The sequence below is a fragment of the Phocoena phocoena genome, chromosome 19 (assembly GCF_963924675.1).
Source record: "Phocoena phocoena chromosome 19, mPhoPho1.1, whole genome shotgun sequence".
NCBI lineage: Eukaryota > Metazoa > Chordata > Mammalia > Artiodactyla > Phocoenidae > Phocoena > Phocoena phocoena.
This window is the reverse complement of record NC_089237.1, coordinates 14,162,315-14,177,982: the sequence shown is the minus strand read 5'-3', so window position 1 is coordinate 14,177,982 and position 15,668 is coordinate 14,162,315. Positions and strand designations below refer to the sequence as shown.

General features: G+C 45.2%; 1 protein-coding gene across 1 annotated transcript in view; it reads right to left on the bottom strand.

Annotated features, from left to right (window-relative positions):
• The window catches only part of PECAM1 (platelet and endothelial cell adhesion molecule 1), a 54,988-nt gene that overhangs the window by 24,784 nt on the left and 14,536 nt on the right, over window positions 1-15,668 (bottom strand). Inside the window, exons 5-11 of the mRNA XM_065897628.1 lie at window positions 13,364-13,639; window positions 8,293-8,541; window positions 6,743-7,018; window positions 3,285-3,572; window positions 2,552-2,659; window positions 1,414-1,441; window positions 659-735 (exon numbers count right to left, since the gene is read on the bottom strand). Coding sequence (XP_065753700.1) covers window positions 659-735; window positions 1,414-1,441; window positions 2,552-2,659; window positions 3,285-3,572; window positions 6,743-7,018; window positions 8,293-8,541; window positions 13,364-13,639 — 1,302 coding nt within the window. The remainder of the gene's footprint in view (window positions 1-658; window positions 736-1,413; window positions 1,442-2,551; window positions 2,660-3,284; window positions 3,573-6,742; window positions 7,019-8,292; window positions 8,542-13,363; window positions 13,640-15,668) is intronic.

The following is a 15,668-nucleotide window of genomic DNA, read 5'->3' as shown; positions in this document are numbered from 1 at the left end:
AGTTTGAAATGAGACTGCCTTGTGTTTGCAATAAATAATTCCACCTGAGAAGATGTTTTACCAATGCCTTCATTTTTTTTTTTTTTTTTTTTTTTTTGCAGTATGCAGGCTTCTCACTGTTGTGGCCTCTCCCGTTGCGGAGCACAGGCTCCGGACACGCAGACTCAGCGGCCATGGCTCATGGGCCCAGCCGCTCCGCGGCATGTGGGATCTTCCCGGACCGGGGCACAAACCTGTGTCCCCTGCATCGGCAGGCGGACTGTCAACCACTGCGCCACCAGGGAAGCCCCCAGTGCCTTCATTTGATAGCTGGTCTCTCTCTTACAAATGAAGAATGATTTCACTTGCACAGCGCCCAGTGTGTGAAGAGAACCCACGCGGGTGTCCACAGCATTATAATTATTCTCCACCTTTCATTCCTTGGGATATTTAGAAGGTGGTGAAATTAGAGCATAATGTTCTGCCTTTCTTCTTACGCTTTTGTTTCGCTTGTTAGCTCACCACCCAATGACTGATTAGATTAAGTGTCCCAGCTTGAAGCCAGAGTTTCCCTTCCAACCTCACCCCACCGCCCATAGATTCTGCTTCTCAGAGGGACAGGAGAGTGTAGAGCAAGTTGGGAAAAACTCTTAACAACTGCACAAAACCATGACGGTACCATAATGTCTGTTGGCTTCAGTGTTGGGATCTGACAACGTCTTCTCATTGTTGGAGTTCAGAAGTGGTGCTGCTGGCCTTAAATAGAAATTTAAAAAGGAAAAAGAAATAACATTTTTTGGCTCTAACTCCAAACCAACAAAATAATCAAGGAAAGAGCATGAGAAAATCAGGAAGAGTTTTCTGAAGTGAGGAAAGTTTTACTCTCTCATTTGGAACTAATGCTTTCTTCAGCTCTATGATTATTTGACAAAAACCTTTTTGTGGTTGAAATAAGTGTCCGGGCCAAAGGGCACACAAACATGAGGAGTCCTTTATGAGGTGAATCCCATGTCAGGAGGGGATTCCTCATCCTGTTTCTTTCAGGAACAGAACGATAGTTTCCATGCTTTGGGATTTTAGATCTCAAGAACAGTAAAAATAGTACAACCATTTTTAAGGCAACTCTATTTTGCCAAGTAAGTAAAAACATTTTAAATTCCATCTACCATTATAATTTCATAAGGAAAAGTGTAGACAGGACATGACCTCAGAATAAAGCCATTCCTTCCCATGAAGGACAGTTGGCAATCTTCCACTGAGACACAGACACACACGCATACACACACACACACACACCCCTACACCGCTCACACCCAAGGTCCTAATTTTTCTGAGTTTGCCAAGAACCACTGAAAACTTCCTAATGACAGGAATCCCTCCAGACAAGTCTATCCACACCCATAGGACAGCCACCCCTCTTCCAAGCACACTGACCTGGACATCTCCACCGGCATCTGCTTGGCTTTGAAAGACAAAGAAAAGAACCAAAGTCAGTATAAAGAACCCACAACCATATCAGACAGGAACACTCATTTCAACCATATTTGACTTGTTTGAAGATTGAATACCCATAAAAAGAGAGAACAGAACGCCAAATATATTCGCACTTTTTTAAAAAGGAAAATAAACGAAGCTGGTCTTCTCTTGGTCTTATACCAAGAGATTTCACATCATGTTCCCTGAAATTTGACATTTCGACTGTTTTAGCCAGAAGCAACTTCCCGTCATGGAATGTGACGGAGAGGAAGACAACAGCACAGGAACCAGATGAGCCAGATAAACGGGCAACTATTTCTTTGCTTCAAGACCACTCCAAAAGTAAAGGCTTAATCAATCCCCGAGCTTTTAATTCCAAACTGGCCTGAGGCCAAGGCCAGACTCAGCCTTAGGACTGTTTTCCCAGGGGGGGCTGCCCCTTTCCTGCTTTAGGAAAAAACCCTCCTCATCCCATCTGTCTCCTCCCATCCCAGGCAGCAGCACTAACAGGGATAAGCAACCCGTCTTATCCCCCCAAAATTTTTGCAGACTTTACCGGTGCTGTGCCCTTTTGCTTGCATCTTGCTTAATTGACTCTGATTCCTGAGTGTCCATGAGTAATCCTGGCTTCCCTCCACACGTGGCTAACCCCAAGCACAGGGTAGAAATCGTGGCACAACCAGAAGATTAACTGGGAGGCATTAACTGGGAGCGTGTGTGGGTGTCTCCACCCATGCCCAACTCTACTAACTGTAGGACTAGATGTTGCCAAAGCCACACGAAGGGCTGCTTCTGACCACATGTAGATGCAACTTCCCCCCAGATTCATCTTTTCTGGGGAGCCCAACTAAGAAAGCAATTGCTTTCACTTTTGCCTAGCTAAATCCAGGGGTGGTAAAATCTCCACACCCACCAAAGCCAAAATCTTTGGTTATCAAGGTGACACCCCAGGAGGAAAATGGCTGTCGTCAGGCACATGTCCTCGACCCTCACTGGAGCAGAGCACTAGCCTCCCGTGAGGCTGAAACCCCTCACATCCATGACGGGTTTCCTGGCAGGGCAGCCTGTCAGAATGGAATGAAAGGACTGTGCTCACCCTTGGCTTTCTTCAGAAAATAGCATCTGGCCCCAAGTATCAAGGTGGTAATGATCACTCCGATGACAACCACTGCGATAAGTCCTTTCTTCCAGGGGGCAAGATAGACTGGAAGTGCAAAAAAATTTTAAATAGATCAGTTTTTCCTCTGCCAGCAAGAAATAATATCATCTCTAAGCAGCAAATAAGACTGATTTTTATATCCTTGTAACTGATGTCTTTCACTGAGCATCTACCTCTGAGGGACTCTGTGTTCATAGGAGGGGCAGAAATAGTTGTTTCTGCTATAAAACGAGTCAGTGATGGTCTGAAAGGACCATAGGACTGAAGGAGACTCTTCATAGGGTGTCTGTTCACCCTTCCTCGTTCTCCATAAATCACCCTCTGCCCACATAGGTGGGCTTCTCTAAAACCATGTCTGTTCTGCATGACCCACTCCTCTTGACCACAGGTGGTCCATGGGCGCACATTTGACCCAAGCTGGTGTCTCTCCACCGAGAATTTGTAATTAGGACTGTGTGAAATACTTCTAATTCCTTATAATAATCAATTCCTGTTTTATACTTAATTTGAGTGGATTTTTATTACCTGAAACCAAAGAGCCTGGCAAATGTGCTGTTCCCTTAATCCTCAGTAAAATGCACCAAACTCCCACCCACTTCCTCTGACAAGTGCTTTTCTAGCCTTGCCCTTGGAGCTCACACGACATTTTGCCATTGAGACCTCGACTCACCTCTGACTGTCAGGGTGTTGCTTTGGAGGACATTTTTGGAGAGACTGGCTCTGTTGGAGGCCGTGCAGTAATATCGTCCCTCCTGCTCCTTGCTAGCCTTTGGCTCGTGCCAAATGGCATGGGTGTCATTCAAGGTGACTTGGTAGAAGGGTTTGCCCTCCTTTTCTTTGTAAAACTTGTATGTGATGGGACTAGATCCTTCATTCACAGAGCATCGAAGCACAATGGGCTTCCCAGACTCTACCTCCTCATTCAATAGGATAGAGAGCTTGACTTCATCCACTGGGGCTGGAAAGCAGGAAAGGGATTAGCACTGAGAAGAAAAGTGGGGAAGAGGAAGAACCTGACACGGCCACTGGTCAAGACCAGCTATCTGTGTCTGTGACTCAGACTTGGACTTTGCCTTTTATTCAAGTCATTTGTGTTATCCCACGTTCTTCACAGTTCCTCCCCCGATTAGCCCAGAAGGGCAGCAATGGACACCTCCTGCCCTCACATATTGATTAGACACAGGATGCTAGGGACACCTCCCTTCACTTACCACCTCAAGTATTACTGACCACTTAGCTCAACTATACGATTAACTTATGTGTTCTGCTAGGGTCTGTTCTGGGTGAGTCTGTGTGTGAGACTGTGTGTAAGTGTGTAAGTGAGAGTGTGTGTGTGTGTGTGTCTGTATCTGTATGTGATTCCTCTCCCTCTGCTTACAAAGATGCATGGCACCTCCAGATCTTACGAGCAAATAACCTTGACGCACTGCCTTCTCGAGCTCTTGTCCTGTTTCTCTCCTCCTTTGAATGATCTAAACCAATTGCCTGCATGTCCTCATTTCCCACTTTCTTATTAGCCTGGAAACCTGACTTCTATCCCTCTGCTTCTGAAACTGCTCTGTATCTCTGGTTTTGAAGAAACTCAAAGATGACCTGACCCCTGACTAACTCATCCCTGTGTTCCCTGCAGGTCCAATCCATGGTAGATGTTCTTTCCGTCTTCCCATCCTTGGCCTCCCTACAGCTCTCGCCTGTCACCCAGCCCTTCCTTTGGAACTCAGCTTTCCCTGGGCTTCTGTGAAGCCTCACACTCTGATTCTCTTACCTCCTCACCTGCCACTCCCTCTTTATGTACCATTTTTTCTTCCATTTGCCCCTTAAATGTGGACTTTCTGCAAAATTCAGTCCTCAGTTTGCCGTCTCCATTCTCGTCTTTGGTGATTTCATCTACATTATAGCTTCTATTTGCGAATTTAACACATAAACTTATGGCATTTAATGCCTAGATATATAGCTCTAGTCCAGGTTACTCCCCTGAATTCCAAGTCTTGACTTTTACCTGCACATTTCCACTGAGAAGCCCTGCCAGCCTCTCATTCCCAGCAGATCCAAGAAGAACTCATCTTGCTCCTATAGACAGACCCTTTCACTCCATGTTCAACCATTAAGATTCTGATCCTAAACTGTCTTCCCAAGTATGTTCCTGCTAGTGTCAGAATGAACCGATCAGCAGACCGGCATCTGATTTATGAATCACCCTCGTGTGAGTGCAGGGCGTGGCCAAGACCATGGAGCTGCCGATCCAACGAAAGGGGGCACCAGGCCTGGGATGGGATGGTGGGGGTCAAGCACAAGGACAGACTCCTGGAGGGTGCATCCTGACCTGACAGCCTGTCTTCTTGTGAAGCACAAGCGGGTGGTGGCAGGCCAGGCTCAGGAGCCAGACTGCCTGGCCTCAGTTCCCGACCCTATTGCCCACCAGCTGTTTATCTTAATCCCTGGTTGCCTCATCGTAAAATAAGGATGATATTAACATGGGGCTTACATGGCTATTGTAAGTATGAATGGGAATAATTTACTAACAGACTTCACATGGGGTTGGACATGTGGTCAGAGCTCAGTAAATATTAGCCACTAATACTGACTCACTTCAAACCAAGAGTTTCACATGGGCTTCTACGTTAGCTTCTTAAGGTACTGTAAGGTCTGAAGTCTCCACTCCTTCTGACTGATAGGACCAGCAGGTTAATCTTCCCAAGACCCCATTCTCAGCATGCCCTCCTTCTCTCTTCTGGCCCTTCTCTGCACACAGGACAAACCCCCAACTCCTAAGGCTGGCAGCTGATGCCCTTTACAGTTAGGCTCAGTTACTCTACCAGTTTATATCCAATGACTCTCCATTCCCAATCTTTCTTTCCAGGCATCTGACTTACCCACAGCCTTTAGAGCTGCTCCCTGGAGCCTTTTGACCACCTATTTGACTAGGCTGGGGACCATCTCTAGCCCTCTCTGCCCACCCACTGTTGAACCCTGGCTCCTGACCCAGCTCTTCCCACTCAAGCTAGATGATATCTTTCATGCCTTAAATTCCTATCACCATTATTGTAAGGAGAGCTCATGTGACCATTAAAGATGTGTTGCCTGGTAACATTTTTTTCTATATTTGTTTGCACTGTTATTCAAATATGTTAAATTGTTTCTTCACTATTTAATCAGGAGATCCTGTGTTTATATCATTGTTTATATCCTGTCATTATATCATTGAAAACAAAGAATATGTCTTCTTTTTCTGTATGCCCTACGGCATGAGAGGCTTAATATATATTGATGTTAATTTGAAAAGTATTGTTTCTCTTAGGCTATACATTAATAGTAGGAGGAATCAGGGAGTTCCCTGGTGGCCTAGTGGTTAGGTTTCCGGGCTTTCACTGCAGAGGGCATGGGTTCAATCCCTGGTCGGGGAACTGAGATCCCACAAGCTGCACGGCATGCCCCACCCACCCCCATCCCCCCAAGAATAGTAGGAGAAACTACTGTCCAACTCAAGATGTCCACATGGCACGTGTAGACAAGCAGTTATTAAACAAAAAGGAGGAGGATGAAGAGGAAGCCTTTTTAAGCTTTTTACAACAAGATGCAGAACGTCTCAGAGATGCAAGTAATGGGCACTCCTAAGGCCTCCGGAAAGGTACAAGACAGAGGCTTGAGGAAAACTATCCATCTCAGGACAATGGTATATTTCTCTTGAGTATGAGAGTCCTAGTGACTGTTAGCCTGAAGCTCTGACTGCTGTGGGTTCCACACACAACAGAATTTGCCCCGTCGAGGGTCCATGGTAGAGAAGAGCTCTGGTCTACAATTCTCAGAGAAGACTGTCAGTTCATCTAAACATGAGCAAATGCTAAGGGAGCCCCAAAGCACAACTTCTGTGCTTCCTCAACTTGGGACACTTTACGCTTATGATTTCAGCAGTTCACTTGAAAGGTTCTGGAAAAGGATGACACTGGCCACACTGATAACCCCCAGATATTTTCCGGCTCCATTTACTTGGGCCTTGGTCTGCTTTGCCACACGTCACGTCCATGGACTTTGCACAAGTACCACCCACTTCTCTTGTCCACCCCAAACCTTTGAAAATGTGAACTAAAGCCCCAGTCCCACATGGATTCTTCTTCCCACATGACTTACCTATCACCTTGACCTGCAGAAGTTCGCTGACCAGTTTGGTATGGGAATGGCAATTATCCGCGATGCAACGGTATTCTACATCTTTCGTTGGGTTATCTTTGAATATTGCGGGCTCATTGGAGCCCACGCTCTGACTCGCCAAAGTCTTACTTGCTTTTGAAAGCTGATAAAAAATGGGTGAGGTTCCGTTTATGGATTGACAGCTGACTTCTATGGTCTGTCCTTTTATCACCTCAGACCTGGAGTCATGAAAAATACTGGGCTTGGAAAGCATTTCTAGAACGACAGAGAGAGAGAAACAATCTGAAGCAAAACATCCAGCCTAAGGGATTCCGTCTCCAAACTCTGGGCTTGGCTTTCTCTGTCATTACTCGAATTTAAAATGCCTGCCTGCCTTATCTACCTTTGGAGGACTGCTTTAAGATTCTTGAGGAGGGAGAGGGAAAGAAAGTAATATAAACAAAAAAGGACGGCACAAATTCAGGAAGAACATTACATCCCCCTAAATATATGCTTGTATTTTCACATATCTTATGTGCACATACACACACACTCATATCTTTTTTTTCGTATTGAGAAAAGACACAAGAAAAATATTAAAAAATACAAGTACCCAAACAGAATATATTTTAAAACAAATTCTCATTGCCTCAGCCTCTCCTGATAGTAAATTTCATGCCTCAGAAACAAGAATTATACTAGGTTATTATTTAGAAATTAGCTTATTTATAAAGCTAATAAAATGAAACGACCTCCTCCCGAGAGATACAACAACAAAAAGAATTACAATGGAACGACCCACATTCGTCTCTTACATTATATCCTTGTGAGGTAGATGACTGCTAAAACCCTGCTTTGGTTGAGACTAAAATCTTGGCTGGATTTAAACTGAAGGCTAAACTGAAGGATCATGATGTGTAAGAACAGTGACGGTGACAGCTTGCCTGGTGCTCCACATCCATTTAGAACCCCGCTGCTCAAAGTGTGGTCCAGGGCCCAGCAGCACAAGCATCCCCAGGGCACTGGTGAGAGATGCAAAACCTGGCCCCATCCTGACCTGCGCTGTGCCCGGTTTTGCATGCACATTCAAGTCTAAGAAGCCCGGCTCTGGGGGGTCCAAGTACCTACTTCTGCCCACTGGGAGTCCTAGCCCTTCGGGTGAGCCAGGATAGGGATCAAAAGCTGGAACTTAGATCTTAAAGTTTAGTGTCAACTAAGCAGTGTTTCCTCCCTGACCCTTTGGTGGCTGCCTGTTCAAGCAGCAGAATCTTGCCGATTCAGAGGCCACACCATCAGCATAGAGCCACAACAAAGCCATGAATGTGACTTTTGCCAACGACATTTTCCTTGATGCCTCTCTCCTGTACTCTGAGCAGAAATACCCACTTGCTGCTGTTTGGTCTCTCGTTTCCACTCCTCTCTCTTTCCCCCGGGTTCTTACCCCGCCTCAGTCTGAACCGCCTTCAGAACACAGAGGGTGGCGCCTGGCAAAAAATTCCCTTTCTCCCATTCAGTCCCAAGACCCTCAGAGCCAGCGAGGACGTACTCACCACACACAGCTATCTGGACCGCGTTGCTACTCTTGACCACCTTGCCAATGCCCGCGACGCAGGTGTATGTCCCACTGTCCCGCTCTGAGGCTATCTTAGTGAAATTTTGAGCCTGCGACACAACCACGCCTCCCTTCTGGATGGTGAAGTTGGCTGGAGGTGCCCCTGGGATGGAGCACCACAGGTTCAGGCCTTCCCCCTGATCCAGACGTGTGGCGGAAGATTCCAGCTTTGGCTTGGAAAACAGCTCTGAAAAAAAAACAGTGAGTGGGAATGGGGTGAGATGTTTCTGGGTACCGGCCCGAAAGCCCATTTATGGAGAGGCCTTCGGCCCAGCTGCTTTTGACAGAACCATTTCCCAACTTCCTGCACAAAGTTTTCCTTTGCTTCTCATGTACCTGACGATCACACGATTGAAGAGCCAGGGTTCATTCTTCACCTGGGATTCCAGTGGCAGGTTTGCCTCCCTCATTAATCCAATTTATTTCACAGACATGGATTAGAAAAATTTTGCAACTTGTGATGCAGCAAGTAATGACTCAGACATTCACCCATTTATTCATCCACTCACTCATTTCATTCCCCAAGTATTTATTTCAGGCCATCTCTGTGCTTGGCATAGGAGAGACAGCAATGAAAAAGAAACAGTCCTCGACTCCAAAGTTCTTAAGTCTCGCGGGTGATTCAGATAGTGTTTGCAGTAGAGCTCACAGAGGGGACACAGAACCTAGACTTGAAGAATCAGGAAAGAGCTCCTGGAGGAAGTTATCCAGGCAAAGATGGAAAGTATCACAGGCGGAGAGAATAGCATACGGAAGGCCTGGCAGGAGGTTCAAGCACCTCAAAGTTCAGGCAGCCTGGCACATAGTGGGAGTAGAAGAAGAAGGCTTGTAGATCTTCAAGGAACTTGGGAACCACAGAAAAAAGCGTGGGTTATGTCCTCAGGGCAGTGGGAACCATGGAGGGTCGGGGTCAGGGGAATGGCATCGGATGTGTGTTGCAGGGAGATCTTTGGGAGGAGAATGGATGGGGTTGGAGGGGCCCAGACTGGAAGCAGGAGGCGATGTAGTCCAAGCTTGAAGCAGGGTCATGGTATGGGGTTGGGGACAAGTGGCAGCTTGGCCACCATCCCTCCAGCACTCCCCATGGAGAAGAATGAAGATGCCACCTGAAGCCTCCCAAGGTCAAACACTTTGTAAACTATAACATGCTATGCTACTGTAAGGAGTTATTAGTACCATAATGTAGGTTGGATGTCAACAGTAGTAAAGACTGAGGCTGTATTTCAAGAAGTCTTGCCATCTCCTAATTTAAGTATCCCCTGAACTATATCAATATTTTATAATTATGGTGAATGTCTTTATTTTCAGCAGCAGGGAAATTACTAATTAACTACTTAACCATTGTGGAGACTTGGATCCTTCGTGTAAGCAAATGTACAGTGACTTCATGGTTATGACCCTTGATGCAGAAAGAAGAAGGAGCCAGTAATGCTTGACACTATCTTCATATTAAGAAAGAGACTGAGACTCAAAGTTTCTCTTAGGAAACCTTCTTAGAGGTTTGAGAATGCAACTAGGAGTCAGGGACCAAATTCTACCTTTGGCTCTAAATTTATCTGCCATAGAGGTTTGGAAGTAAAAACCAACACTGTCATCGTCTTCACTGATATTCCACAGATGGAAATAGAACTCATTTCCATCATAACCAGTCCACGGTGTCTTCCTAGTTTCCTTGACAGGGAATAAAATAAAACCGCAAGTAAGGTGATATCCCAATAATTAATTCATTAAGGCACGTTCCATCTCTCTGTCCTTCCATATAGTAAACATCGACTTACCTCTTTTCAGATCACCATCAAAAGCTCTAGGTTAGGAGTGGGGAAAAGGAACCAAAGAAACTGACCTCCTTAAGTGCCTTACGATCTCATTGGACAAACACCAAAAAATGTGAAAAAAATGACAGGAAGAATCCCACAGCAATGACTCTACATTTAAAAACACGTAAACAGGGACGTCCCTGGTGGTGCAGTGGTTAAGAATCCGCCTGCCAATGCAGGGGACACGGCTTCGAGGCCTGGTCCGGGAAGATCCCACATGCCACGGAGCAACGAAGCCCGTGCGCCACAACTACTGAGCCCGTGTGCCACAACTACTGAAGCCCACACACCTAGAGCCCACGCTCTGCAACAAGAGAAGCCACCACAATGAGAAGCTTGCGCACCGCAATGGAGAGTAGCCCCTGCTCTCCGCAACTAGAGAAAAGCCCGTGCACAGCAACGAAGACCCAATGCAGCCAAAAATAAATAATAAATAAATAAATTTATTAAAAAATAAAAACATGTAAACAAAAATGCAAAAAATATAAAACAGCTTGCTAGGGTGGGTGCACAGTGGTTTAGAATTAGGAATACGATGTTGTCAGGGAATGTCTGTTTGTAAAGGAGGTAACGTAAACAGACCAGCTGGACCATCATGGGGGTTAACAAGGATGGGTCTTTTGTTCACTCACTGAACAATTATTTACTGAGTTCCTACAATGTGCCAGGCTCTGTGCTAAGTATCAATGTTGTCAGACGAATTGAGCCACAGACCTGGTCCTTCAAGAGCTCACCCAGGGCGGTGGAGAAGGATGCTAAATCTTTATAGTGACAGTTGACATGAAGACAGGAGAAGAGTGTGATGGGGACTGAGGTGTGACCATGGGACTCTGCCTGGGGGAGCCTAGAGGGAGATTTGCGGCTTGGTCTTTAAGGACAACAGAGGTTTTCCAGTGGCCAAGGGGAAAGGATGCTCCAGGCAGAGTGGGATGGGATGTTTGGAAGAGGGTGGAGTCAAGGTGAAGGTAATAATGATGTCGAATAGGTGCTTCTCCTACAGGTTGGCTGAAGGATGAATTAGAGCCGAGATGCTTGGGGAACCCCTGCAAGCATCCTGGTGTGAGGGCCAGAGTTAGGGTGTGATTGTGGAGACAAGATGAAAGGGCAGAGTTGAGAGTCCTGGCAGCACTTGGTGGCAGATTGGGTCTGAAAAGGTGGACAGTGAGGGGTGAAGGAAACCCACTTTCAAGCCAAAGACAAATTACTAATTCAATGATTTTTATGTTCACAAAATTATTGTGATTCTCCAGCATCACTACATAGAGCCACTTACAGTGAAGCTTGATAGCAACAGAGGAGTGGAAAACCAGATGCGTAAGTGGGCCTGGAGCCATGTCCAAGGGCTTGCAGCACTTGAACGTGGGGGCGTTGCCTGCCAGCCCTGGCCTGGCTCCGGTAGCTCTACGTGGAACAGGACCACAGAGCACCAGGCTGAGGGGGTGGGAGAGACAGGCCGAGTCTAACGCTCTGCTTTCTTGGGCCAGGGCGACTCATCTCCTGGTTGACTTGTGTCCCCACATGACTTGGACTTCTGGATGTGGGGGATCAGCTACAACAATAGTATCTTATGGTCCAAAGATGCTTTACGTTTCCCTCAGGTAGGCTGGCCTGAGGGGTCGGGGTGCTGCTCTAACTGGTGAAACGGCCCATGTGTTTGTCACGTGGTCCCTGCAGCTCCCACAGCAGTACACCCATCCCTTTAATGTAGTGGTTCATTGCATTGCATTCTCATGATCTATTTATGTCTGTGAATTCTTCGAAGGCAAAGCTTGGCCTTAGGCAGCTCCCTATCCCCCAAAAGTTGCCCAGCCTGCAGAAGGTGCTCAATATATGTTGAACTGAATACTGTTCTCTAATGAGATAATTATATTTTATCAGTGAACAGTATGTGCCATCAAAACACTTGTCATTCTCAATAATAAACTAAATTGCTAGCAGGGTCCAACACATGCCAATCACCTGGTTGGGTAGTTGGCAGCCTACCTGTGATACTGGTGACTGTCACTGTGACTATACACTCTATGCTCGGCACAGAGGAGGCTTTCAGTAAATGAGTGAACAAATGATGAATGAATGCACACTTTCACTTGGGAACCAAGAAGTGCCGACTCTCTCTGCCTCTGGAACACTGTTAGCCAATGCTCATCTGTTCAGCCAACAGATAGGTATTGAATGCCTAGTATGTGCCAGGCACTGTTCTAGGTGTTAAGGATATAGCACTGGATAACATAGATAACGTCCCTGCCCCCATCAGCTCACATTCTACTGCGTGAATACATACAATACACGGGAAGAGGCAGAGTACTTTTTTTTTTGGCCGCACGGCTTACGTGATCTTTGCTCCCCAACCAGGGATCAAACCTGGGCCCCAGCAGCGAAAGGGCCAAGTCCTAACCACTGGACCGTCAGGGAATTCCCAAAGTAGAGTACTTTTTGAAAAGTAAAGCCAGGAAAAGGAGGAAGGAGTCCAACGGAACTTTTAGGTACATGGGTTTGGAACTCTAACAGGCCTGGGGGTGACCCTTGCTCTAATTGTTGGGTGAGTGACCTAACCTCTCAGCTTCAGCTTCCACCTCCATAAAGCCAGGATCATAATTCTTACCTTATACTACAGTTGTGAGCTTGAAATGAAAATGTACGTAAACCAGGCATACAGTATTCAACAAAGAGGAATTGGGACTATTATTTTTGAGTTTAGTCATGCTTTCTCATTCCTGACCCTGTCATAGGACCGGCACACGGATACAGGGATCTAGCATAGTATTTGGCACAGAGGAAAGAAAAATGTGATGTAATAATAGAAACACCAGCTGACACTTCACTGAGCGCTTACTCTATATGCGGCCCTTTATGGCAGGGTGATGTCTTTTGGTCCTTGTAAGAGTCCTAGAGGGCTGTCATTATCCCCATCTCAGAGTTGTGGCAAGGAGAAGGTCAATAACGCACCCAAGGTCACAGAGGTACTGAGTGGCCGGGTTGGGATCTGATGCCACAACCTGCACCCTCAACCACCACAGTGAGCGGTTTACTTGCTCTGTACTGACTTTTCCCCACCAGCACCATGGCCCTGCCTGAGCACATTCACTCAGACCAGCAGGAGCAGAAGGGTCAGCTCTCACTGCCCATCCTGGATTTCAGCACAGCAGCTTCTTGAGCCCACCGTATGCCGACACCCTCCAGCAGCAGCCCTACCTGTTATGTTGACCACGATGCTGCTGACCTTGGATATGCGGCTGGCTTCCACTTTGCACGTGTAGTTGCCGTTGTGCTCCACTGTGGCCATCACTGAGTACACGGCCTCGTTACCATGCCTGCTGTGTGCTACAATCGCCTTGTCCTTCTGGATTATGATTTCCGGAAACGACTGGGCCAGGTGCGTCACTTGAATGGTGCACTTGATGTGGAGATCATCCCCTTCTATGATCGTTCCCTTGGGGCTGATGTGGAACTTGGGATTAGAGAAGGATTCTACAAGAAGAGGACAAGCTGGTTGGATTCAGGTTCAAACCTGGGTGAGGGGGAAAGGCACTTCCTCCCCTTTTCTTTTCTTTTTCATATCAACAACAGTTTTTCCTTATTAATTAAAAAAATTCAACCTTTCCTCTCAAAAACTGTTGCCTAGGCTGCTTTGATGCTCCCACCCTTCTAGATCATTCTTGCATCTTCAGCCTTCTTCTTAACTTCAGTTCTCTAACTTTCTTGAGCTTCCCAAAGGCCAAACCATCTTCCCTAGATCTCATCTACAGAACTTTCTTCAAATGACCTCAGAAATAATAATCACAGCAGTGACAAAAAGACTCTCCCCCTGCCTACCAAGGATTTCCTAGGTAATTATCACACCATTTCATGGACCTCTGGCATTTCAGCCTAGATATTCCATCACTTTCCGAAGTGCAGCTTCGTGGAAATGCATATTTAAATAACTGTATGCCCCCCAAAAGTGATTTCTAATCTAGTCTACCTCTTTTGTAAAAATACTGGTTGTGACAGACTAAATTGATTTCATGACTCATGCAGTTTGAAAAACACTGCTTTAATAAAATATGGATATGGGTCAGATATCAGGGTGTTGGATCTTCAGGAGATGGTGAGAGAAACAGGGCCAGGCCTTTGCTCCCACCAAAAAAACAGCAGTGCGTAAGGGAGTATGTACACAGATTACAACTATGTAAAATGCAGATAAGAACATTAAAAAATGCCAAAAGTGAATTCAGAGTAATATAATACTTTAATATTCTTTTTTTTTTTTTTACTGTAAAGTCATTTCAATTCACAATAAAAAGGTATAATTAAAAAAAAGTCTTTTCCTGAGTAAAAGTCAAAAAGAGAGAGCATCTAACTAACTCCAGATGCACCAGAGATCTAAATGCGGGAGAAAAAAAAAATTAAAGCACAGAAACAGTAAAAGAAAACATAGGTGCATTTTTTCTTTAATAATCTTGGAGTGTGGAGGAACTTTAGGTGTGAATCACAGAACTGGATACCGTAAGGAAAAAAGATGCGTAGATTTTTTTTTCTTTTTTTTTTTTTGGCTGTGCTGTGCAGCTTGTAGGATCTTAATTTCCAGACCAGGGATCGATCCTGGGCCTATGGCAGTGAAAGTACTGAGTCCTAACCACTAGACAGCCAGGGAATTCCCAAAAGATGCATAAATTTGATTAACTAAAGATTAAAAGCTTCTTCATGGAAATAAAAAATAGGACACATGACAAACTGAGTAAAATATTTGCATAGTACCTGAGAAAGAGCACATTCCTTTAATTTATAAAGGGCTCAAACAAATCAACCAGAAGTGGTAAATATGGGCAAAGTGTGTATGAACCAGCAGTTTATGGGGGCGGAAATGTAACAGACCAATAAACATAAAAAGCATACTCAACCTCACGGAAGACCAAAGAAATACAAATCACAGCAATGCTATATCACTGCACCTCAATCAGATTGCCAAAAATAACAAAACATTGATAATATTCTGTGTTGGTGAGGATGTGGGAAAATGGAACACTTTTGATGGAAATGTTCATCCATTTGGAGGAGCACTTTGGCGATATCTTTCAATACTGAAAATGCACAAAACATTTGAATCAACAATTTGACCAATAAATAATAATAAAATACGAAAGTACAGAAGGTATAAGTTATAAGTATAAGCAAGATTGTCTTAATAGCAAAAAAGTGGGAAAATACCTAAATGTCCATCAATAGAAAACGAGGCAAATATATTAGGGCACAGGATTCCGAGTTGCCACTAAAATGATAAAGATCTGTATTTCCTGATATGGACAAAAGTCCACATATGTTATGGTTGTTAAAAAGAAGTTATAAGGCAGAATGTTTGACTGGTCCTATTTTTTTGTAAAAGCAAAGAAAAACAAGCAAAAATTGTGTATGTACATGAAGAATGAGCAGAACAAGTCTAGAAGACCACACAAGGGCTTTCTCTGAGTAGTGGTACTTACTATGAAGACTGTCACTTTATACTTTATATAGTACCATG